The 25,899-nt window shown below is 44.7% G+C and overlaps 1 protein-coding gene across 1 annotated transcript; it reads right to left on the bottom strand.

Moving 5' to 3' along the window:
• On the bottom strand, positions 1 to 24,819 carry LOC142853063 (alpha-1,3-mannosyl-glycoprotein 4-beta-N-acetylglucosaminyltransferase-like protein MGAT4D). Its single transcript, XM_075977997.1, has 8 exons — positions 24,726 to 24,819; positions 18,223 to 18,378; positions 17,071 to 17,208; positions 14,203 to 14,336; positions 8,638 to 8,681; positions 5,257 to 5,361; positions 3,076 to 3,151; positions 1 to 93 (listed from the first exon to the last, which is right to left on the bottom strand). Exons 1-8 carry the CDS (start codon positions 24,817 to 24,819, stop codon positions 1 to 3), a joined length of 840 nt encoding a protein of 279 aa, XP_075834112.1.
• Between the last annotated feature and the right edge of the window lie 1,080 nt (positions 24,820 to 25,899).

Here is a 25,899-nt window from a genome sequence, read left to right as displayed (position 1 = left end):
TTAGAAGAGGCACAGAAAGGGAGATGCAGATGCACAGGCAGGCAGGGATGTGGCCAGCATCTTCTGCAGCGTGGGGAATGGAAGCATGTCGAGCTAGATGGAAGGGTGAAGAGGAGAGAGGACCTTCAGGGAAGTGAAGGCTGGTTTGTGCCAAGCAGGAGAATGAGGAGATAGTTTCAGCCCAGCGCCCAGCGGGTGCTCAGCATGCATGGCCGCTGGGCGGATGCGGGAGGAGAGCGGAGCTGGTGGTATGCTGGGACTCAGGGACCATACGCCCCATGACCACTAGGCAACAGTCTGGGGTCTCCCCCACTCTGACCTGAAGTCCATGCCAATTCCCTGAGCCCACCTATGTGTGTGCCTGTCCTAGGCACACTGAGATCACGCCATCTGGCTGGGGACGGGCACGGATGGAAAGTGTACCAGCTGTGACCAGGTTTCTCCTCACTAGGGCCCACACTTTGGCTGATGCCCACCTGCCGGTCTCAGCCTGGCATTCAACCTTTGCCATCTGGTCTGGCAGTTTGTTTAGCTCTGCCCTCATGGGACTTTTGCCCCAAGCCATGAGAGCGCTCATTGACCCCAATTTGATTTGATTTTTTCCCCTCCCACCTTGCTTTATGCTGTCTGAACAATGGTTCTACAGTGCCCAAGATGGAGCAGCTATGAAAACAGGGCTTAAGTTAGATTCCCCCAGCCAGCCTGTTCTGTGGCTGCAGTGCTCTGGAGAGGCCCAGAAGCGAGGGTGGGCGGGGCTTCGAGGGTGGGCGGGGCTTGCTGGCTGCTAGCCTGGTTTCAAGGGTTGGAGAGTCAAGCAATCAATATTGATTGACTTGGCTTCATATTAGAATTATAGAATTTCAGTGTCAGCAACAATGCCTAAGTCTATAAAGTCCAGTCTGGTACGAACATAGAAAGAAATAGATAGCATCCCAAGAGACTAGCCCAGTTCAGAGGGAACTTCTTTTCAAAAAAAAATCTTTTAAAGAAAGCCACAGAAACATAAATATGAATGCTTTTGCAACCAAGGAGAGACGAAGATAAAAACCAAGTAGGTGAGCTTCTGAGATAACCAAACCATCAGAAGAGGACTGGCGAGGGCAGTGGGAAAGGAGCTTGTTGAATGACTAACCTTAAACTTGACTCAGCTAGGAGCCCGAGGACAGGGAAAGAATTTCCTTGGAGAAAAGCAATTGTTAAGGAAGATAAGAGATGAAGTCACAGAAACTAAAGCCTAGCCTCCTGAACATCATATATAGACAACATGTCAAGAACTCTAGAGATAAAACATACAGTTAAACTACTTGCTAAGGAAAAGCAAAGTGATGCAAAATTCATTTCTGTTTTACTATAATATTCAAAGAAATTTCCCATTTAGTTCATTTTCTTTGAATTATAAATTTTAATAACAATTTCAAAGAAAAAATGTTGTGAATCCGGAAGTGATAGAGATTAATTCCACTACTGCTAAGCACGATATAACTAAAAAATGATAGGAGGGGTCACCGCTTTACAGTTTCATTTGCACGGGATTAAAATTTAATGCGAATGTACTCAAAAGCTCACGGTATTCTTGAAGCTCCTGGTAAAAAGTAAAATGATACCAGCTTATACTATCACCATTATCCTCTTCAGACCAACAGTTTTGGTAACCCTTGGACACAACAGCAGCGCAAGCTAATCTTTGTGTGCCAAAGCAACAATAACTCAAAAAAAAAAAAAGGAAGAGACACTCATGAGAAGATGGCAAGAGGAAGCTCTGCTGTCCTCAAATGCCACTGGAACTAGACTGTCTGGAAATATGGTGAGATGTTTGGGGAGTCTTAGTCAACCACGAGTCTGACCCAGTAACAAGAAAACAAAGGAAACACAAGATTACACTGTAGCTTGAAAACGTTGTGTTTTCAGAAGAAAACCAAAGCTAACCAGCCAGCTTTGAGCTTACAGAAAATGTTGGCTCAAAATGTAAAATTTAGCACACCGGTTATGTGGTCTGTTTAGTGATCTCTGCCCATCCCCACCCACCCCTGGCCGGTCAGAAGGATGATGGCGGGAACCTTAGAAGGAAAGCAGGTGAGGCAAAAGCTATCTTTCTTGATTTTACAAACACGATGTGAGATCCTTAGACTAAGGCGTTTCCCACATCAATCACATCAGGAGGGCACAAACAAGAACCGCTGTCCCAGGATGGAAAGAACCCCGCTGCAGCTGACATCCCTCTGCTTCGCCACTGCGCAAGAGGAGCTGTTTTCTTCCAGTCTCAGGAAAGATCTTGCTCTCAGCTTGTCTCTCGCTTCTCCCCGCCCTCTATTGATAATTCTGAAACGTTTTCCTCTGTGGTGAGGTTTGTGCTTATTACAGGACACATGCCGCTGCTATTCGGCAATCTGAAGTGACTGGTCCCCATGATGGACTCACTTCTACAGCGTCACCGAGGCAGTGTGGAACAGAGTCATCACACAGTGAGAGACCGGGTGTGGTGGCAATCTGGGTGGGTCCTCGGCACGGCCTACAATAAGGCTTAGACGTGCGCACAGGGCGATTTCCATGTCTTCCCAGGAGCTTTACAGTTTCTTTTTTTTTTCTAAAATGTTTTTCTTTTATTTTTGAGATTTTAGTTATATAATACCCCATTCCCTTTCCTCCCTCAAAATGCTCCCCAAAATCCTTCTTTGCTCTCTTTCAATTTCATGATCTCTTTTCATTAATTGTTGTTACATGCATGTACACACACACACACACACACATATCTTCTTAAATATAACCTGCTTAGTCTGTAAAATTTTACTTTATGTATGCTTTGGACTAACAGTTTGGTACCAGGGAGCCAATAAACATATCCTTTTTTTGGGTGGGAGGGATTCTTTTTTGTTTGTGCCCTCTAACTTTAATTCTCTCTGCTACAGCGAGCACAGAAAGAAGATATCATCAATCCTTTGGGAATATTGATTTCCTAAATATTTCCTATTTGCTTGGCTACAGATTAGGGCAGAGCAACCCAAGGAGAAAAGGAATTAAAGGAAAGATTGAAACAGTAAAGCTTCCGTTTCAAATTCATGTATACCAAGTTTTCACCTGTAAGTAATACGTGGCCTTGGGTCGGGCATACAGCATCAAAACACAAAAATCCAACACTTGTTTCATTTGCCAACTAAAAATAAAGAATAAGATCTATTAATGTTCACTATAACAGATTAATTTATAAGCCTATTCAGTAATTGAATAGCACCTCACATTTCTGATGTAATGATACAGACAGAATAAAAGGGAATATATTTATACTAAATATATATATATATGTATATTTAGTATAAAGTTATCCTAAAGAGCTTCTCTATTCCTCTGCTCAACTAGAACGAGCACAGACCAAGCATTTTACATTTTAGCTAAATTTTTATTTAGGCAATAAGTTACTGTCGGCTTGACAAAAACTAGAGTCCCTTAGGAAGAGGACCCTCAGCTGAGGAAATGCTTCCATCAGATTGGCCTGTCGGCAACTGTGGGGGTGTTTTCTTGGTTAGTGGTTGCTGCTGGGAAGCCCAGTCCAGGGTGGGCAGCACCACACCTGGGCGGTCCTAGGCGGTAGAGGAAGGTAGCTGAGCAAGAGCTGGAGATGAAGCCAGTAGGCGGCCTTTCCCCATTGGTTACTGTTGCTGCTCTGAGTTCCCGCCTTGGCATGCCTCAGGGATGGACTGTGGTGTGGGACTGTGGGCAAATGCACTCTTTCCTCCGCTAAGGCGCTTCGGTCAGTGTTTCATCACCACGACAACAGCAAACTAAGACAGCCTTTCTTCATCACATGAGAGTATTATTGTACTTTATCAGCAAGCAGGGCACTAGGCCATGTCCTGCAGGTACAAGACACAGGCAGTTCTTGCCCTAGGGTCTCACTGACTATTAAGAGATTGTGCCGGGCTAAGTCATTAACAGTGAAGATCTTTGTACAAGATGGGAAGAGCAGAAAAGTGGAACAGAGAAAGCCAGGGTACGGCATCCAGCTGAAATAGGGTGCCCAGGTGTGGAGGCGCTAGCCTCCTCTGCTACAGAGCATGGCGGGTTGGGGCTCCCAGAACAGGGGTGCCAGGATGTCTTAAGACATGTGAGGAGCACTGGGCTTGATCTCATATGGAAGACAGGGTCTTCTGACCACAGGAAGTGAGTCTGAGACGGCAGACTGAGCAAGAGAGTCCGTGCCAGAGCGGGCCTGAGTCAGGCCACAGTAGAGGGATGGAGGAGGGGTGAACGGCGCCCAGGCTTTCCAGGGAGGAGACAGAAGAGGAAAGGCTGCAGGACAGCAAAGGTCTGGGCAACTTCCAGAGTCGGACACTAATAAGGATAAACAAGAACGCTTATGTAGTTTGAGAGTCAAACACACCACATATGATATAATACCGTATAATATGAGCATATAATAGGTTCTCAGGGAAGGGACTTCCCCTGAGATTCCTGGCAAGCCTTTATCTTTATTTTTAATTAATTAATTAATTAATTTTACATGCCAACTGCAGCCTCCCTTTTGCCTCCTCCTGCAACCCCTCCTAGTCCACCCTTTCTCTGTATTCACTCAGAAAGGGGCAGGCTTCCAATGGGCATCAGCAAAAATTTTTTTAAATCAACTCAATACATTCCCCATACTACTGTATTTATTATACAATATACAATCATTTTACTACGTACAAAAGTTTCCACTTCTTAATATTCTTTCATAAATGCTGTCACGTTTTGTTCTTATAACTTCCAAATGATCTGGTTTGTCTACTAAACACTGTGTACATATACTATTCCATTGAACATATCGGCAAAATTGAGGCAATTAAGGGGAAAGGGTCAATTTACCTGTCTAAAATGACGAGGGCATGGAAAGCTGGGAGCAGGTTCCAGGAGCCGTGAGCTCCACTGCTGGGCTCCCCGCCTTCCTTCACTGTGTGACTGTATTTCTGCTCATCACTGTCTATAAACAGGAGCAGATCACCCTCAGCGGGGTGCTGGCAGACGCTGCCAACCGACTCAGAATGGGCAGGATGGCCACTCCTCATGGGTATCATCTGTATCTTCTGCCTGTTTTCATGGAATAATACTATGACTGATTTCATGCTACCAACTAAATGTCACTGGACGAGGGCTCAAAATGTGATTCACAGGCAACCGTTGCAAGTCAGTAGGAGCTGGCTTCCCCGTATAACGACATTGTGGGTCATTATCTCCCAGACGTCCATCCCAGGACATCAGTTCTTTCAGGTCCATTCTTTGACCTACCTTTCTGAGTCCTCCATTGTTTTCTTGCCCAGTAATCCACTCGGATAAAAAAAGGTGGGTATTGAAATGACTTCCAAGGACCCAGATTGCACCTGTCTTTTGAATCTAGAAATAGAAGTATAGGGAGGTTGAACGCCCAATATAGTTGAATATCTTAACTTACCAAAGTAATGTAAATGCTTAAAAATCCCTTCTTTATGCATGTCCACATAATGTACGGATTTGGATTATCTCACAAGTTGCTTCCTGATACCAATAACATACAAGTACTATTTCTTAGCCAAAATATTTATAAGCTAATGAAAGATATATTTTTGAAAAAGACTAAAATGTATGGGCCAGCAAGATGGCTTAGTGGGTAAAGACACTTATCCCACAAGCCCAGTGACCCAAAGGCCATCTCTGGAGCTCCCATAAAGTGGAAGAGAGAACTGATTATCCCAGAGTGGTCCACTAACCTCCATGCCCAAACTGTGGCATATATGCCCCATAGCATGAACACAGAAAAATAAATAAAAAACTTGAAAATTAGAATGCAAAATATAAAATCAATTTCCCACAGGATCATAGATACTGTGAATTTTCTTAAGCTAGTCAAAGGCATCCTTTGACAGTCAGGAGGAGCGAGAACAGTCTACAATATGGAAGCGGCTGGAAGGAAACCACTGCCAGCTGCGGCGGCTTGTGCGGCAGCTCAGTGCAGTGGGTCAGTGCCTCAGTGCAGCAGATCACTGCAGGGGCTCCCTTCGGAGGCTCACTTTCAGAAAGGATAATTTCCATTTTTACTAAGAGCCCTGCTCAACAGCAGTGGAGCTTCTGAAGTTAGGCTAAATGGCTAGCTAGGTTTGGCCTGACTCGCCTCCATTGCCCACTGGGCTGTGTGGACGTGTTAACAGTGGCTATGGCTGGTCCTCCTGCCTCTGCCTCCAAAGGACCAGGATTATATAGTCTGCTGCTCCATCCACCTTCTAGTGTAAATTTATAAGGATGAATTCTAGTATTTCCTCAGAGAGTGGAAGCTACTGGTAGAGGAGAACAGACTGGGGAGTTATGTTTGGCTGAAAATAAAGATAAGTAACAAAGTATCTAATTTTAAAGTGAAATTATATACCTTAGAGGCATATATAGGAGTCGCGTGCAGTAGAGGCAACTGAAGATTGCATGAGATTTGAGCATCCAGAGTCTGGGAAAATCTTGGACAGTGGAGGCTAATAGGAAGTTTACACTGCAGACAACACCCACATCCTCCTAAGGCACCAAGGTCAAATAACTTCCCATTTGGTGGGCTAATTCCCCTTACTGATGGAGAGAGATTTAGTCCTTTGTAATCCTGGGTGGTGACAGTTTGCTAGGATCTTTTTGAAACATTTCTGGATTATGAGTTCATCATAAGAAGACTCGGAAGTGGCTATTCCAGAATCGACAGCCACCACTATAAACCAACAGTCCCCTTCATAGTAATATGTAAGGGAAAACTGTGCAGTGATATGGTTTTATATAAAATACAGCCACGTTCAGTCCCAATAAGGTTTTATGTATATAGCATTAGAGCTTTAAAATTTATTGAGCAGTTCCAAATTTATGATCAATTAAAATCTAATATCCTTCCTCGTTACTCCAGAAGATCTGGACAAAATGCTTTAGCTAAATGGTATGAAATTAAACATGGATTGAAATTTATACATTCATGTTAACTGAAATGTAACAGTTGAGAAACAATCACTTAGAAAAATTTGGGGGTTAGGGACTGAACCCAGGAGTGCTAACCAAACACAGTCCAAACCGCACCACGACATGTTGAACTCATTTGTTCTTCAGTGTGTTCTTCTGAATGACGGAGCTGAGCTGCGGAGGTGGCTCACAGGGTAAAACTGCATGCTGTTCGAGCATGACCACCTGTTTGGACCTCAGAATCCTCGGAAAACCAGGCAGGGCTGTGTTCATTCCTGGGACCCTGGCACTGTCGGAGGGCAGAGGCAGGAGCATGCCTGGGCTTGCTGGCTATCAGTCTAGCTCCAGGTACAGCTAAACACCCTGTTTGAAAGGAAAGGCTGAGAGCGATAAAGCAGGGTGCCTGAAATCCTCCCCTGGCCTCTGCATGCATACACACACACACACACACACACACACACACACACCCCACACTGCATACAAACACACCACACTGATATACATACATATTAACTCACATAAAATAAAATAATTGATTTATCGCATTGTCACAGTTTAAAGAGTAACCACTCAAAGTGCCCTGCATTAACATCAACACTATTACCAACACTAGAATCGCCTCTGAAATAATCTCACATAATTTTCTTATTTTCTTCATTTCAGCTATAACACACAGCAGTTTCTGAAGCCACTGATTTTCACGTGTGTGCTGTGTTTGTGTGTGCTCCTGTTGCTCTGCGTGTGTGCAGAGGCCTGGGGCTGACGTTAGCTGTTTTCCTTGGTTTCTCTACACCTCACACACTGAGGCAGGGTAGGGTTGCTCTGTCTTAGAGAGCTCTCCAACTCAGCCAGCCTGAGCAGCCAGCTTGCTCAGGGGTTTCCCTCTTCACCTCCTACACGCTGGATTACAGGGGGGCTACTATGCCCACATGGCATTTTTTTTAATGTGAGATCTGAACTCTGGTCCTCAGGCTTGCAAGGCAAGTGTTTTACCAGCTGAGCCATCTCTGCAGCCCCCACTGATGGTATCTCTGAAACTATAGGGCAAATCCCAAGTGGTTGCATACAAGGGATAACGGTTTTCTTTTTCCTTTTTGCTTGTGATCTTGACAGTTCCCCACCCACTTGCTTTTGCCTTATCCATGCCAACTACTTCGCAGAGTCAACCAAGGCAGAAGGCGCCACTGCTGGGTCTCTCCTGCTTTCCAGGCTCAGCTCAGTGGCCAGGGCCATGGCTCTGGTCAATAGAAAACTGCAAATCCCTTAGCGTTGTACAGCATCTCTCCACGGCTTATCCCACCTCCCTATTTAACCCCAAGTATCTGTGCTCCCAATGCACTTAAGGTTCCAAAAGTCTTGCACATTGCTCTTTTGACCTCCTGCCTTTCAGATGCAGTCTGTGCCAGGCACCAGCACTTTGCTCTTATCTGCCCCAGGAAGTCTACTGCACCCGCAGAGAGGGCTCATCCCTTCCTCCCCCCATCTGCAGGGGGACTCAGACACAGCAAGGAAAAGTGAATCCCAGTGAGAAGTCTGCAAACTCCGGAAAAATTCTGTGCTCAACTTTACCACAGATTAGACAAAACCACAGGCTCATCTTCTGTGGCTCAGATCACTAAAGAGAATACAATCAATAAACAGTAAAGACAGGAAAGAGTACAATATAAAAATAAAGAGCGGATGAGGTTGAAATTTATCAGAAAGTCTTACTTTGTTTTAACCATGTCGACGACATAGTTCAAATAATCACCAGTCTAAAAGAAAAAGAGAAATCACTGAAAATTAAGGATGCCTCATGGTTTTATCGACACAACACTTTTACTACATGGAATTTATGTGTGAAATTTCAACATGACCTAATGATTTCTAGTGATTTCACTTTCTAGGAGAAAATACAAAATATACATATTTATTTTAAAGAACACTTACTTGAATACAGAAACTACTGCACACTTCTCTTGTCTAAAGTTTATGACATTAATACACAATTCTTTATAGTTTTACTCAAACTTTCAAAATGAAAGCGTGATTACCATCATGGATGAGGGTGAAAAAGAAAATGATGCCATTGTTGGGGAGACCTACACCCCAATCTTCATTACTGGGCAAGATGTCTTCTATAAGCTCTCATTCATTATTCATCTCTCCCCTCAGAGCTCAGGGATGACCCTGCCCCAAGAGGAAGTGGAAAAAGTGTGAGGGCCAGAGGGGATGGAGGACACCAAGAAAACAAGGCTCTCTAACATGAGCAAAGCTCACAGAGACGGAGGCAGCATGCCCAGGGCCTGCACAGCTCTGCACCAGACCCTCTGTGTCTATATTCAAACTTCCAGTTTAATGTTTTTTATGGGATTCCTCAGTGTGTGAACGCATGAGTCTCTGACTCTTGTGCCTTCTCTTGGGCTCTTTTCCTTTTGTTGTTCTGTCTTGTTCAACTTTGATGTGATAGTTTTGTTTTATCTTATTATATTTTATTTTGTTTTTAATGAATAAATGAATGAACAAATAAATGAATAAAAACCTAGTGACTAGGGTAAAGGTTAACAACTGAACTTTTTTTTTTTTCTTTTTTCTTTTGGTTTTTCGAGACAGGGTTACTCCGTAGCTTTTGGTTCCTGTCCTGGCACTAGCTCTTGTAGACCAGGCTGGTCTCGAACTCACAGAGATCCGCCTGCCTCTGCCTCCCGAGTGCTGGGATTAAAGGCGTGTGCCACCACCGCCCGGCTATCTTTTATACCTGCTGGAGAAGGTAAAAATCAGTTTTCTCCAATGGAGTGACACTGGGTTTATAAGTGACTCCAGGGTAGGCCTCATGTTCAGGAGTAAATGACCAATGTATGGTGGACTACACAGAGGTGTGTGTGTGTGTGTGTGTGCGCGCGCACGCGTGTGCATGTGTGTGCATGCATGCATGTGTGTGTGTACGTGTGTGTGTGTGTGCGCGCACGTGCGTGTGTGTGCATGCATGCATGTGTGTGTGTGTATGTGTGTTTTCATTTGGTGTTGTTTATTTGGGGGTGGTAGTCTTTAATTTTGTTTTCTTGGTTCGGGGAAGTTGTGGTTGTACTGGGTTTTTGTTCATTTTTGGAGACTTAGGGTAAGTATTGGGAGGAGGATATGGAAGGACTTCAGGGAGGGGAAGAATCTGATAAAAATATGTTTAAATTTAAAATTGCTTTAAGCAATAAAGAAGGATACATGTGCTTTAAAAAATAAATAAAATTGGTACAGACTGTGACTGCACAGAGCAGACCAAGAGGGGAGTAACCAGCTCCCCAGCTGGACAGCCCAGTCTCTAGTCCCTAGGCCTGGGGCAAAGCCCTGGCCCTGCTACCTGCACAGAGCAGACCAAGAGGGGAGTAACCAGCTCCCCAGCTGGACAGCCCAGTCTCTAGTCCCTAGGCCTGGGGCAAAGCCCTGGCTCTGCTACCTGCCTCAGCTTCACTAGGTGGCCAGCAGGTAAGCCACCTGCAGGCAGACTGCTCCAGTATCCCCATATCTATCAGACCCTGCAAGCCTCGCTCTGCTCCCAAACACACCCATCCCCGGCGACCTCAGGGGCTCTCTGAGGCACAGACCGCGGCTGCACAGACAGGACCAAGAGGAAAGTGACCAGCTTCCTAGCTGGACAGCCTAGTCTCCAGACCCTCAGTCCTGGTCCACAACCTCGGGCCCCTCTCCCACCCATCTCAGCTGTTCTAGCTGGCCAGCAGGCAAGCCTCCCTCAGGCAGGCTGCTCTAACCACCCCCCATTGATCAGACCCTGTAATCTACAAGTCCCACTCTACCCCTAAACCCACCCCTAACCCCAGTAGCTCCCTGAGATACAGACACCAACTGCAAGGACTGGACCAAGAGGCAGAGACTGCCTGTACCAATGGGAGGAAGAGATGGGTAGGCACAATGCAAGAATTCATTCAACAACCTAAGGAGCAGCACGGCAACACCAGAACACAGTGGTCATACAACAGGAAGACCTGAACATCCTAACCCAGAAGCAGAAGAAAACAACCTTTAATATAACTTTATGAAGATGATAGAGACCCTTAAAGAGGAAATGAAAAATTCTCTTAAGAGATGGAGGGAAAGACAGATAAAAATTTGGAAGAAATCAATAAATCTCTTAAAGAAAGTAAAAAAAAAAAAACAGGTGAAGCAACAGTTCAAATGATTCAAGACTTGAAAACTGAAATAGAGTCAAGGAAGAAAACACAAACTGAGGGAATTCTGGAAATAGGTAAACAAACAGGAACTACAGATGTAATCATAACCAACAGAGATGGAAGGGAGAATCTCAGGCATTGAAGATACAATAGAGGAAATAAATTCATTGACCAAAGAAAATGTTAAATCCAACAAATCCTTAACACAAAACATCCAGAAAATCTGGGACACTATGAAAAGACTAAACCTAAGGGATAGAGATAGAAGAAGAAGAACTCCAGCTCAAAGACACAGAAAACATATTCAACAAAATCATAGAAGAAAACTTTCCCAACCTAAAGAAGAATATTCCTATGAAAGTACAAGAAGCTTACAGAACACCAAATAGGCTGGATCAAAAAAAACCCAAAAAACAAAAATGTCCCCTCACCATATAATAATCAAAAAACAGAACATACAGAATAAAGAAAGAATATTAAGAGCTGCAAAGGAAAAAGATCAAGTAACATATAAACACAGACCTATCAGAATTACAGCCAACTTCTCAATGGAAACCCTGAAGTCAAGAAAGTCCTGGACAGATGTGCTACAGACACTAAGAGACCATGGATGCAATCCCAGACTACTATACCCAGGAAAGCTTTCTAACACCATAGATGGAGAAAAAAAGATATTTTATGACAAAAACCAGATTTAAACAATACCTATCCACAAATCCAGTCTTACAGAAAGTACTAGAAGAAAAGCTTCAACCCAAGAAAGTTAGCTGCATCCACAAAAACATGGGCAACTCACACTAGGAAACCCCAAAGAAGGGAAACACACAAACACTACCACCAAAAAAAAAAAAAAAACCAGGAATTAACAATCACTGCTAGTTAATATCTCTTAATATCAATGGACTCAATTCACGTATAAAATGGCACAGGCTAACAGAATGGGTACAAAAACAGGATCCATCCTGCTGCTGCATATAAGAAACACACCTCAACCTCAAAGACAGACATTACCAAAGAGTAAAGGGTTGGAAAAAGATTTTCTAATCAAATGAAGCTAAGAAACAAGTGTGTATAGCTATCCTATCCTAATATCTAACTCAAACAGCCAAAAGACACTTAAGGAACTGCTCAACATCCTTAGTCATCAGGGAAATGCAAATCAAAACAACTCTGAGATACCATCTTATACCAGTCAGAATGGCTCAGATCAAAAACATCAATGATAGCATATGCTGGAGAGGTTGTGGAGTAAGGGAACACTCCTGCATCGCAGGATGGAGTGCAAACTTGTACAGCCACTTTGGAAATCAGTATGGAGGTTTCTCAGAAAATTGGGAATCAACCTACCTCAGGACCTAGCAATACCACTCTTGGACATATACCCAAAAGATGTTCAATCATACTCTAAGGAAATGTGCTCAGCTGTGTTCATAGTAGCATTATTTGTAATAGCCAGAACCTGGAAACAACCTACGTGCCCCTGAACTGAAGAATGGATAAAGAAAATGAGGCACATTTACACAATGGAGTACTACTCAGAGATAAAAAACAGTGACATCTTGAGATTTGCATGCAAATGGGTAGAACTAGAAAAAAAACCCACCCTGAGTGAGGTAACCCAGACCCAGAAAGACAAACACAGTATGTGCTCATTCATAAGTGGATATTAGGTGTAAAGCAAAGAATAACCAGCCTACAGTCCATGATTCCAGAGAAGCTACATAACAGGGAGAACCCTAAAAGAAACATGTATGAATCCCCCTGGGAAGGAGAACTAGTCAAGATCTCCTGACAAAATTGGGAGCATGGGGTGGGGAGAGAAGGGAGGGCAGAAGGGGAAGAGGAAGGGAGAAGGGAAGGGGAGAGGAGAACATGAGGGAATGATGGCAGAGATGGGGGAAGGACAGAGAGGGACAGCAAGGGAAGAGATATCTTGATTGAGGGAGCCATTATGAGGCTAGCAAGAAAACGGGCACTAAGGAAATTTCCAGGAATCCACAAAGATGACCCCAGCTAAGACCTAAGCAGTTGTGGAGAGGGTGCCTAAACTGGCCTTTGGCCTTACCCTGTAGTCAGATTGATGACTATCTTAATTGTCATCATAGAACCCTCATCCAGCAACTGGTGGAAGCAGATGCAGAGATCCACAGCGAAGCACTGGGCTGAACCTAAAGTCCAGTTGAAGAGTGGGAGGAGCAAAAATATGAGCAATGGGGTCAAGACCATGATAAGAATACCAATAGAAACAGCTGACCTGAGCTAAGGGGAGCTCACCGACTCTGGCCTGACAGTAGGGGAACCAGCATAGGGTCAAGCTAGGCTCTCAGAATGTGGGTGACAGTTATATGGGTAGAGAGGTCTGTGGGGTCACTGGCAGTGAGACCAGGTGGAAGGGCCTTGGTCCTGCCTCAAGTGATGTGTCAGACTTGTTACTCCCCATGGGAAGCCTTGCCCTCCCTGAGGAGTGGATGGGGTTGGTGTGGGGGGAAGGTAAAAGGGAGTGGAAGGAAAGGAGGGAGTGGGAACTGGGACTGGTATGCAAAATGAGAAAAGATTTTTTTTAAAAAAAATTAGTAAAAAAATAAAATAAAATCAGGATGGTGACACACACCTTACAGATGTTAAGACAGTTACAAATAATGTCTAGAACAATTCACAATTTCTCAGACGTAGAATTTAACAGGATTTACCAGAACTTAATAATGCGTATACCAACATTTTATAGAGCTAGGAAGATCTTATCTCTATAGTAACAGTTTTAATACTCTATTTGAAAGTTACAATTACAATTAAGTTATTTAATTTATAATTAAATTGAATAATTTTGTGTTTTGCTGAATAAAAGAATCCTATGTTAAATAGAATTTGATTTTAAGAGTCATGTGACTCTCACATAAGATTCCTGTTTACACACATAGTTCTCAGTGGTATCGAATAAGTACTAAATATTTCATCTAGATTCTAAGAGTATCTGTGGGATACTTCCTTTAAGTGCAAAAAAAACCCCTACAAAACAAAACAAAACAAAACAAAACATGATGGGATAGAAGCTGCTGCTCAGGGCTTTGGAGGCTACAGAGACGGATGAGGGAACCTCATTTCCCATACATACATCGGCGACAGAGATAATCACCACGGAGTCCTTCTCTTCTTCAGGGGTCATCCTGGACAGGACAGAGGTCAGCGTTTGCTTCAAGTAGGTGTAGTTCCCTCTGTCAACGGTGGTGATTCCCAGTGCGAAAGACACTGCGGACAGAGGCACAAACATGGAGGAAGTCATGCTTTACCATCAGACCATGCTTGCCCACGCCTGTAAGCTGGTCTTACACTTGCCTTTTAAAAAGGAGCATTTGAGCCATACTACCAAAATACTGTCTGTGCCCTGACTTTCATCTTCTGCTGTTTGCAGTGGACTGTGAATAAGTGCTCTAGAATTCAAACTGTTCTTCTGTTGCAGAATCTTGTTGTAGAGAAAACTTTTGTTAATACAGCTAACTCAGTATACTTCCTCCCACAATCTCTGGTTCTCCCGTCTTCTTCCTGAAGAGACAGCGGAGTCCCAAGTGGGAAAGACACTCTGAAATGTTGTCATTTGTGGAAACCATGAATGAAGTCATTTCTAAACGGTTTGATGGAGTAAATATGTATCTCAGATGACTTTAGGTACCTGTAAGGAGTAAAGCATCAAGACGCACAGGACCCAAAAGACCTAGGCAGGAGCTAAGCTTTCCTGGGTATCTTGTCACCCTCACGTCTGACTGTGTAAGGGCCACACCAACCTTTTCAGCTTTTGATTTCCCCACTGTTTATGTTTTTTATATTTAGTTTGGGCTATCTTTATCCTTCATGCCTAATATTTTACAGTTCCTATGTATTTTTTCCTGTTGCCGATCAACTTCTACTGTAAGCAGTAGCACGCGCGCGCGCGCACACACACACACCATTCAAAATGCCCTGAAGGCTCTAAAGGGGGATTCTGATGGAGACAGAGGTATCTACAATGTGATTCCTCTAGTCTCAGTTTCACGGGTCTAAGTTAGGGTAGATAGTAATTAGCCTCACTGCCCTGGGGTCTGGGGACTAAGCAGAGTAATGGAAAAGGTTTAGTTTGGGTGGGGGGAACACAGTTAAGAATTTAGTAGATGCTAAATGATGCTTCAGAGTTCCACTACCTCCACGCTCCAGACTTTTGGCTGTTGTGCCATGCCGTCTCCGTCGCAACTACTCAGCTCTGCCACCGTAGCGAGAGCAAACATACATGAACAGGGCTGTATCCTAGCAAAAGTTATGTAGAATCTGACAGCTGGGGAGACTGACCCGAGTTGGCCCTCGCCCTGGAACAAATGAGACTTGTGTCAGACATTCTGAGACTTGGCTCGGTGTCTGCTTCTCGCTGCAGTGCTGTGTTTTGATCCGTTATGTATGATGGGCTTGAACTCATGCTTCTATGTGGAATAGTGATGCATAGCTGTAACCCCAGCGATCCGGAGGTAGGAAAAAGGCATTATGAGTTCAAGGTCAGCCTGCGTTACTGATGTGGGATTCCCCTCTGTATGCTGTGAATACCATTGGTTAATAAAGAAACTGCTTTGAGAGTATAGCAGAGCAGGGCAGAACAGAGATACGCGGGGAAAACTAAACTGAGTGCTGGGAGATAGAAGGCGGAGTCAGAGAGACACCATGGAGCCGCCAGAGAGGAAAGATGTCAGATGCCACCTGGAACCGTGCCTGTAGGCCACAAGCCTCGTGGTAAAATATAAAATAATAGAAATGGGTTAATTTAAGATGTAAGAGTTAGCCAGAAATATGCCTAAGCTATTGACCAAACAGTATTGCAAATAATATAGTTTCTGTGTGATTATTTCAGGAGTCTGGGTGGCCGGCAACAAACAAGCAGCCTTGCTGGTTGTGGTGGTGCACACTGGTAGCATTTGCTGAAGGAGGCAGAGGCAAGAGGATCACAAACAAGCAGCCTCCTTCAACAGGTTACACAGTGAGATTCTGTCTAAAAAGAAAAAAGACCTAAAACCATGAATAAATAAACAACCATCCTCTCTTTGAAACCCATCTTTGCTGATATTGGTCATAAGAAGGTGGGAAGAATAGGACAACCACAGGGTAACAACAGGCTTGTCCAAGCAAGGAAAACCCTTTGTGGGGCACTTAGAAGATGCTTCATGTGTACTGGACATACGTCATAGATGTTCATGTGTACTGGACCTATATCATAGATGCCCCATGTGTACTGGACATATGTCATAGGTGCTTTGTGTGTACTGCACATACGTCATAGATGTTTGTGTGTACTGGACCTATACCATAGATGCTCCATGTGTACTGGATATATGTCATAGGTACCTCGTGTGTACTGCACATATGTCATAGATGTTCGTGTGTACTGGACATACACCATAGATGCCCCGTGTGTACTGGATATATGTCATAATGCCTCTGTGTACTGGACACATATCATAGATGCCTCATGTGTACTGGACATACGTCATAGATGCCTTGTGTGTATCTGACATATGTCAGTTAATTTTCTAAGCATCTGTAATGAAATTGAACTTAAATTCAAGTCACTAAATGTAATGATTACTTTTTCAAAATTCACACCTAATGGCTAGAAGTCTACATAGTAGTATCTCACACCTTCAAATCTAAAAGCTTGGCCATAAAATCTGAGGGATTTCTTGGAGGAGGGGGAAGATGGGGATCATTGAGAAGGGGGTGGATGAACAAGGGACGGTAGTGAGGGGACAAATATGACCAAAGAGAGATGATAAACACATGTGCATACACACGCATAACACACACACAAAATGACGCACACACAATGACACACATACACAATACACATGACGCACATATATCCCACAACGAAACCCATTATTTTGTATGCTAACTGAAAATTTAAGATATAGATGCTTCCCCAAATCAAAATACTTGAACTCAGTTTCCCAATTCTAACTGTTCTTACCGCCTGCTTTTCCTCTGCTAGTGGCTACATCCGGGTAAATTCTCTCCACTGCCCTCAGATGAGGGAGGAAGAACTTCAAGCCTTCGAATCCGTTGGGACGTATTTTACTCTCACCCAGTCTGCTCACTTTCCTTTCAACTGGAAGAGAAAGGAGGGTCCCTGAGTTCACAGCAATATGTTTTTAAAATGTTTATTTGTGAGGTAGAAGTGGGGGCTGTACACCCTAGCATGCATGCATGTGTGAGGTGCCTGCTGGGGCCTGAAGGTGGTATAAGGTCCCCTGGAGCTGGGGTCACAGCTCCTGAGGCAGGTGCTGGGAGCAGAGCTCTGGTTCTCTGGGAGGATGAGAGGCACTGGGAACTGCTGAGCCATCTCTCCAGCTCAATGCAACTTCTTAAAAAACGAAGGATAGTTAATTCAGCCACAAACTTAGTGCTCAAGGAAAGATATGCAAGTTATTGTTATCATAATTCTATATGGTAGAGTTCAGTGGTTACTGATGAGTATCTATTTTAAACCAGTGTTTAATTTCAGCCCAGCACTACGAGCTATACCAGAAACAAGCAAAACTGCCAGTCCTGGACCTAGGGGCATGGATAAAAAGGGCTGTAATCTGTGATCTTGCTACTTTGATTGATATCCCTTGGTTAAAACTTGTAACTTTATAATTTTTTGTAGCCCCTTAACATTCAGCAACTCTATTTTCACCATTCCCAAATAATCCCTTCTACAGTTTTGAAAAAGGCAAACAAAGGAGGGGCTCATATTCGTAGTAGCAATGTCGGAGAGATGGGGATGGAGAAGATGGACGGCCCCTCGAACACACGGTGGGGAGAAGGGTTGCCTGCTGGTTGCCCAGAGGTGTGTGAGAGAAGAGGGATGCCAGCTGATGCCAGCTGCTGACTGCTTCTGTGAACTGATCGTGGATGTGGTAGAACCCAGAGAAAACATGAGGAGTCACTGTCACGGTGCAGACGGGGAAAGCATATCATCCGTGTGTCTTCCCTGAGCTCTGCATGTCTCACAGTAAAACAGCGTGTGAACTGGACTGTGCACTCGGGGGAAAGTGACCTAGAGTCAGAAGCACCCAGGTCTAAACCCCCGAGTTCATGGAAACAGATGACCATTCACAAAGGCAAAAGCAGCACGCACGGAAGTCTGACGCGTTTGCGATCTGGGCGATTTCGTACTTCATTTGGTTCAAGATTTGCACTAGATTTTGGCGATGATTTTCACTTTCGTTTTTTAAACGTAGCATATTTTTCTTAAACTCCGACATGCGGTTTCTGCAATTAGTTAGTTGATTGCCTGCAAAGGAAACGGAAATATCTAGTTTACACATGTAGTGGGCAAAACGAAGTTTTCCGATAACAAAGGGGTTGTATATCGCAGTATACATGGGGGTTGTACATGTAGTCCACTATATATGAGGGTTATACATACATGGCACTAACATGGAGGTTGACACACATGGCACTATATTTGGATTTGTACATATATGCCACTATATGGGGATTGTACATAGACATAAGTGAATATATATCATAATATACATATAGCATATACAGATGGCTAAAAGAACAAATTGTTAAAAAATATCCATAGTGAGAAATGATATTACCAATGATCATTTTTATCTTTTACTTTGCGTTTTATGTTTTCCAAATTTTCCTTATTATGAATATATTCAATTTGTAATCATAGAGAAAACCCACTGGCCTTCCTATAAATGAATGTTTAATTGTTTCTCTGTGGAGCTGGGCGGTGGTACACATGCCTTTAATCCCAGCATTCAGGAGGCAGAGGCAGGTGGATCTCTGTGAGTTTGAGGCCAGCCTGGTCTACAAGAGTTAGTTCCAAAATAGGATCTAAAGCTACAGAGAAACGCTGTCTCAAAAAATCAACAAAAATTAAAAAAATTTACAAAGAGTTTATCTGTGGAAAGTCGAGGATGTTGCTGTATGGGGCTTGCCTAGCACACACTGGGCTCTGAATTCCAGACCCAGAATAAACAAAATATAAAATAAAACCACAATGACCAGGAACATAGTTGGGTCTGAGGATATTCAACACGGGCAGGCATAGAAGCCAGCTAAGGAGGCTGAGGTTGCTTAGTCATGAAGGAGGGAATCATCCCAAGCACCATGTGAGGGGGGCACCGCACGTTGGTTAGGTATCTTAGTTAGGGTTCTATTGCTGTGAGGACAACACCCTAGAGGAAGGAATTCAGAGCCACCTACGAAGTTAGAGAAGAGGTTCTCACGGACACCTGTTATCTCACGTAAGCCATCCTTCTCCATCCTTCTCAGCATTAACACGTCCGCATTGCCCTTCAAGGCAGTTAAAAGATGTGTCAGGGTAAATGAGGACCAAGAAGCTTCTAACCACAGCTTTCTTGTTACCATTGTTAGAGGTTAGTAGGGAGTGAGTCAGAACTGAAAAAAAAATCTTATAGGTGTGCAAAAGGCAGGATGTTTACTGCAATTCTACTTAAAAAATTCAGGATGCAGAGGCAGGGGGATCTTTGTGACATGTGTTCAAGTTTGCCTGGTCCACACAGTGAGTTCTGGGTCAGGGCTATGCCCTGAGGCCTTGTCTCAAACAACCACTACCGAGTGTTCGGTACCTTGCCGTATATGCTCCCAGAGTCTTGCCTACTTCTGTCTCTCATTTTACCACATAAATATCAGGGAAATACAGGGAGATAACTCAGTGGATGGTTTGTTTTATATCAGAAAATGTGGATTTCTGTGGCAAACAATCCCCTTTTTTCTCCCTCCCCTTCCCTCCTTCCCTCCCTCCCTCCCTCTCTTAAGGCCAGTATGCTGGCTGAGCAAGAAGAGAGACTCTGGAGCAGACACTTTAGAACAAGACCTGTGTGTGTGTGTGGGGGGGGTGAGTTTACGAATTCCCAGGGTCTGAGACAGTGACTTCCTTCAGCTCTCACACAGACGGATGAATGAAGCAAATGAATTTGCCACATAGGAACTGATCTTAGTGCTTCTTGGGCTGAATCGTGTTTTCATCAAAGAACTGAACTGCCCAGTGCCCATTTCACGGGTAGCGTCTGAGGTGTAGCCGTAGTGTACAGTGTGGAGAATTCCCTGGATAACTGTCTCTGCCAAATAAACCGTGTGTTGGAGTTGTTACCTTGCAGGTGATGCAATCTGCCTGAGACAGTCCCCTAAGGACCAATTTGGTCCACATGAAGAGAGAGTTTTCCCTGGAGAGCACTATTCACAGAAACGGGCACACAGAGGTGTTTAAAGACATAGCCGACAGTTGGCCCTGCTTCTTGTGTAACCTCTGTGGGGAGTCCAGGTATCCCTGCTGTAGTAAGGAGCTTGCAGTGCTTACCTAGGCACCCAGGCAGTGAGCAGGGACAATGCTGTACAGAATCAGTGTGGGAAGTTTGAGTTAAACAGCAACTACAAGCGTTGCTCCACTGAGCATCCTTGTGGAGCTGTGAGACAAAGCCCAGTTTATATGAAGAGTGGACCAAAGTGACTTTTTTTTTTTGGTTTTTCGAGACAGGGTTTCTCTGTAGCTTTGGAGCCTGTTCTGGAACTCCCTTTGTAGACCTGGCTGGCCACGAACTCACAGAGATCCGCCTGCCTCTGCCTCCCGAGTGCTGGGATTACAGGCATGCACCCCCCCCAAAGTGACTATTTTTATGTAGATTCTCTCTCCATAGCCCTGGATGTCCTATAACTCTACAGACCAGGCTGGCCTTGAACCCCTAACCCACAGAGATCTGCCTGTCTCTGTCTCCTAAGTGCTCAAATTAAGGGCATGCACCACTATGCCTGGCTAGTGACTTCTATCTATTAAAAGCAAACAAATAAACAAAAACTCCAAGGGCCTGGCAGGATGGCAGGAAGCGCACTTACCACCAAGCTTGATGCCCTGAGTTCAATCCCTGGAACGTACATGGCAGAAGAAGAGAACTGACTCCCAAATGTTGTCCTCTGACCTCCACACCTGGACCATACCTCCCCAATAAATAGATGAATGCAAAAAAAATGTAAATAAAAGGCTCCAGGGCCGGAACTACAGCTCAATGGTAGATTCCTTACCTAGAACAAATGCTGCCAAAAATAATTTTAAAAATGTAAAAAGTTCCTGATATGGTCCTAAGTATCGCTGGTTCCCACTTTTCATAACAGAGGCCTTCGAATTGCTCTCAGATTTAAAAAAAAAAAGGATAAAACTAAGTGTGGGAGCACACAGTCAGCACCCAGGATGTTGTGGGATATTTGCACACTGTGTGAAGATGTATTTCTGTATTGGTGTAGTCGGGAGGTATAGGCGGGACTTCCGGGCAGAGAGAGAACTCTGGGAAGAAGGAAGGCAGAGTTGCCAGCCAGATATGGGCAGGGAACAGAAAGTACAAGATGGAAGAGAGGTAACAGCGTGTGACAGGGTGTAGATTGATATAAATGGGTTAATTTAAGTTATGAGGCCTAGTTGAGACAAGCCTAAACCAAGGCCAAGCTTTCATTGTTAATAATTAGTTTCCATGTCATTATATTTGTGAGCTGGTGGCCCAAATGAAAATCTGACTGCACCAGGAGGCTGAGGCAGGAGGACTGTGAGACTCAAGCCAGCCTGGCTGCCTAGCAGGACTGTCTCAGAAAGGGAAAGAAAGAGAGGAGTCCACATCTGCGTGTTTAAATTCTCTCGTGACCCCTTATGAAAACAGAGAAAGAAGTGAAAGTATTTTACATCTTAATTAATCCATTATATCTAGATGGTATTTCGTTGTGAAGGTAAGTAGTGGGATGTAGCATGAGTTCTAATTGGTCTTAATTGTAAAAACCCAGGGTTAGATATTGGGGTAAATGCTGAAAGATCAGAGGAGTAAAGGAACAGCCACTAGGGAGACCTTTTGCCTGTGCTGGATTCTCAGACCAAAGCGGGCAAGATCCTGTCCCCACAAATCCTCAGCTGAGAAGGGAGAGCATGTTTCAGATTGCTCCCTGCATTCTAACTGACAATGGTCAAATCACACTACAGTCAGATACCTTGAATTCCCCAGGAGTGGCCCTTTATCAAGACATGACAAACAGTACCGCGAGAGCTCACAGGCTGTAAGAGTGCACACCCACTGCCTTAGCCTTGGGGGTGCTGCGAGTGTGCCCACACCACCTGTCCCTTTCTCAGCACCTGTGGAAGGTGCCTTACTTTATTAGTAGGTAAAAAGATGCGTGTTCTTCTACATTCGAATGTGTGTGTTGCCCACAGGTGCACATGCGTGTGTGTGAACATACCGCAGCTCGTGTGCAAGTAAAGGACATGTGTGAGTAGGTTCTCTCCTTCTACGGCTTCTGGTCATTGAAATCAGGTCAGCAAAGTCCATTTACCTGCTGAGCCTGACCCAGTGTATGCTTTCGAGAGTCATCCCTACAAGTGGGCCAAGCTGTCGTGCATCCGTGTTCACTGCTGTAACTATTGCACTGATCAGAGTGCATCGCAACACGCTTTCACGTTGTTGAAGGATGCTTATAGGGATGCCGTGGATCAAGAACCTTTTATTCTGTCTTCTAATAAGTGTATTCAAGTACTCTTCTGGAATATATTGGATGCAAGCATTTTATTTAAACTACTAAACAATTTCCATGTGTATGTGTGGCATACCCCCTCCTGTTTGTATAGGTATGTAGGGGGATTTTCCCCTTCCAAAGAGAGTCCGGGAGAGATAAAATATGGTGCTCCAGGGTCAGCCTTTTCTCCCCCAATTCAGGCTGAGGCATGTTTCTCTGAAAATTGCAAACCATTGGACCTGATGAAGAGGAACAGGGGGAACAAGCTAAACCAAGAGAGACATCTGCGCACAGCTGCCGGGCAGGCAGGTTGAAGTGGTATAGATCTCTGGTTAGCTGTGGCCCGAGACAATATTGCAGGGTCACCACAAGCGTGCATCTTCTTGGTAAAGATTCCTAGTTGAAAGGGGCTATGGCAGAGGAACAGCTCATGGAGACCAGAGGGCACATCAAGGAATGAGTAGCCAGTTGGGAAACCCCAGCAAGACCCCAAAGCAGCCACAAATAAACCCACAAAGAGACAGCATCAGACGTCGGCCACAGAAGCATCAACTAGAGAAACCAAAACCACCCGAGACCTCGACTCCGACCTACCCCTCCCTCCTCGAAACCCCCCCCTCCCACTCATCTGCTCCTCCCAGAAAGGTGCAGATGGTATTTGCCAAAGGCGGCACCGTGGTACCTTCCCATCAGAGGTCTTCTGCTATGTGACCTCATCCTCCATGCACCATGTAAAGGTTGGGGACCAGTCTGTGCGTCTACCCTGTGTCGCCTGCACAAGGGCGACATGGTCAAGTCCGATAATATCCTTCCCTGATGTGGGAGTGATTTCTTTCTAATCTGTTGCTTTCATTGATTGGTTAATTAATAAAGAAACTGCCTTGGCCCATTTGATAGGCCAACCCTTAGGTGGGTGGAGTAAACAGAACAGAAAGCTGGGAGAAAGAAGCTGAGTCAGGCAGTTGCCATGATTCTCCCACCCCAGACAGACAAAGGTTAAGATCTTCCCTGGTAAGCCACCTCGTGGGCTACACAGATTATTAGAAATGGGTTAGATCAATATGTAAGAGCTGGCCAATAAGAGGCTGGAACTAATGGGTCAGGCAGTGTTTAAAAGACTACAGTTTCCGTGTAATTATTTCGGGTAAAGCTAGCCAGGCGGCGGGACGCAGCCTCGCGGCTCCTAACACTACACTTCCCTGTCCCCACCAACATCTGAGCTCATGCCGCAGTCCTAATGCTTTAGCTATAGTTGTTGTCCCCTTAAGCCCAGTGGAAACTCCTCAGAAAGGGGGGATTGTCGTCGATCCATCGCTTACAATGGAACAGCTACTGACTTGTTCACTCATTTACTCAATCATTGGGTTTGTTTGTTTGTTTGTTTTGTTTTCCAAAAAAGTGTCTGGCATGCTTGTTCTGTGCCATACACTTCTTTCTTGGACACTAGATTCAGATCAGGGGACAAAACAAGACAAGAACAGAAAAGTATCTTCACCTCCATTCACTGAGTTTAAATATTTTCAAACAAATCGATTATTAATACTATGAACTTAATTAAAAGCAAAAATGCTATCTGTCCATAAAATTTGTTATTTATTTATTTCTTGCGCCTATGTAATTCTGTCTGGCCTCGAACTCATAGAGATCTGCTTGCTTCTGCCTCCCGAGTGCTGGAATCAACAAACATCAGCTAATTTTTAAAGGGAGAAAGGACTAGGTGCTAGATCTGGCTGTCTTTCTGTGACTCCAAATTCGCACTGATAATATTTAAAGCTATTGGGAAAAGAGGAAAGGTGCTGGCGCACTTGCAGTGTCTGGAGGAGGAGATCTGGAAGAAGGAAGAGGAGATGAGAAGGGCCGCTTTGGAGGGACCTGCCAGCGCGAGGCCAGAGGGCCGGATCCATCAGCACGTGTCTCATGGTGGCTCCCAGGACCGGTTACAGCCTAACCGCCAGGGGACGTGGGGCTGTGCCCTCCATCGGTACAGCCCTGGGTCGGGGCATGGGACCTCTAGGGTGTCCCTCATCTCCCTTCCTTCCTGACATTGGCGGTGGGACTCCCGAGTGAGGCAGGATGGGGATCGACCGTTCCTGTCCCCGTCCCCCTCCTTACTGGTTTGGTCCATCTTGAAGATACAGAAATTGTAGAAGCAAAAGAGCAGGATCGCAACGAAGGCGAACAGCAAGTTCACGTTCTTTGCCTTCATCGCGCCGGCGTCACGGCGGGTGGAGGCGACCCGCGTAGCTGTAGGCTGTAGGCTGCACGCAGAGGCTGGCAGAACGCGGCACCTGCGTCCCGAACCACGCGCGTGCAGTCCTTAGGGTCCCCAGCACTTTAGTCTGGTCAGATCGCGGTCCCTTCTTGAGAGCACTTATGACCCTCTGGCTAGGGCTGCGGGGTGATTAAATGTGAGAAACTGTGGCCTTGGACGGGATGGCTCTGGCTCGACACCACCGACTTAGCGTATTTTTCCTAAGCGAACTCTTCAGAATTTTGATTCAAAGGTGGAAAACACACGGCATAACCTCGAGGTACCTTCATCCCTGTTTCCGATGTGACCTTTCCACTCTGAACTCTCTTGGAGACTCAAGGGCAATGCTTGGGTGATAAGCAATCTCTTTTCTGCAAGCGCACCCGGGTTTCTGGCCCCTTTGAGAGTTCAAAAAGATTTGGATTCCCATCTGCTTGATAATGCCATAGTGTATGCTAAAGACCCAATTTTCTGTCAGAAACTTTTTAAGCACAAATATTCCAATGTCTACCACCAGGTGGCAGTATTACGTTTCAACCAAACCAAACCAAACAATAACAATGAAGTATTTGAATGGGTCCTGGTAACAGAAAATCCCCAAATCCTTTGAATGTGCTGGAATTCTTGGGTCCCTATACCACACTTGGATCACTGTTCATATATATGTTCATAGCTTGTTAAACAGACTCTGGTATGTCTTCTTCCTTTCCCCTGGCAGGCCCTGAAGGGAGTATGATTTATTGTTGCTCATGGATTATCTCTGGAGGTCCAAAGTTATTTTTAGCTCCATATTTAGTCAAAGATACATGGACAGGAATGGGCTCTGACTCCTGGCTGGATGACCAACTGGCCAGCTTCTCCCTACAACTATCCAAATCTTCCCAAGGCAAATCACCATAGTGCCCGCATCAGCACGAAAACACGCTTGATTCTCATACGTAACCACGTTTACATACAGTCTTACACTAGCTGTGACAGCAATCAGAGAGACCAGATATCCTTGGGGAAAGGCCACAAACAACATTTGTCACCAAC

The sequence above is a fragment of the Microtus pennsylvanicus genome, chromosome 6, assembly GCF_037038515.1.
Source record: "Microtus pennsylvanicus isolate mMicPen1 chromosome 6, mMicPen1.hap1, whole genome shotgun sequence".
In the NCBI taxonomy this organism is placed as follows: Eukaryota; Metazoa; Chordata; class Mammalia; order Rodentia; family Cricetidae; genus Microtus; species Microtus pennsylvanicus.
The sequence above is the reverse complement of the archived record's forward strand: the minus strand, read 5'-3'. Positions and strand labels throughout refer to the sequence as shown.

Coding starts and splice junctions, on each gene's coding strand:
- LOC142853063 (XM_075977997.1), bottom strand. CDS start 24,819: ATGAAGGCAAAGAACGTGAACTTGCTGTTCGCCTTCGTTGCGATCCTG. Junction 17,209..18,222: donor CGCAAACGCGTCAGACTTCC/GTGCGTGCTGCT, acceptor TTTCTCTTCCAG/TTGAAAGGAAAGTGAGCAGA. Junction 14,337..17,070: donor TAGCAGAGGAAAAGCAGGCG/GTAAGAACAGTT, acceptor CTCTGTCCGCAG/TGTCTTTCGCACTGGGAATC.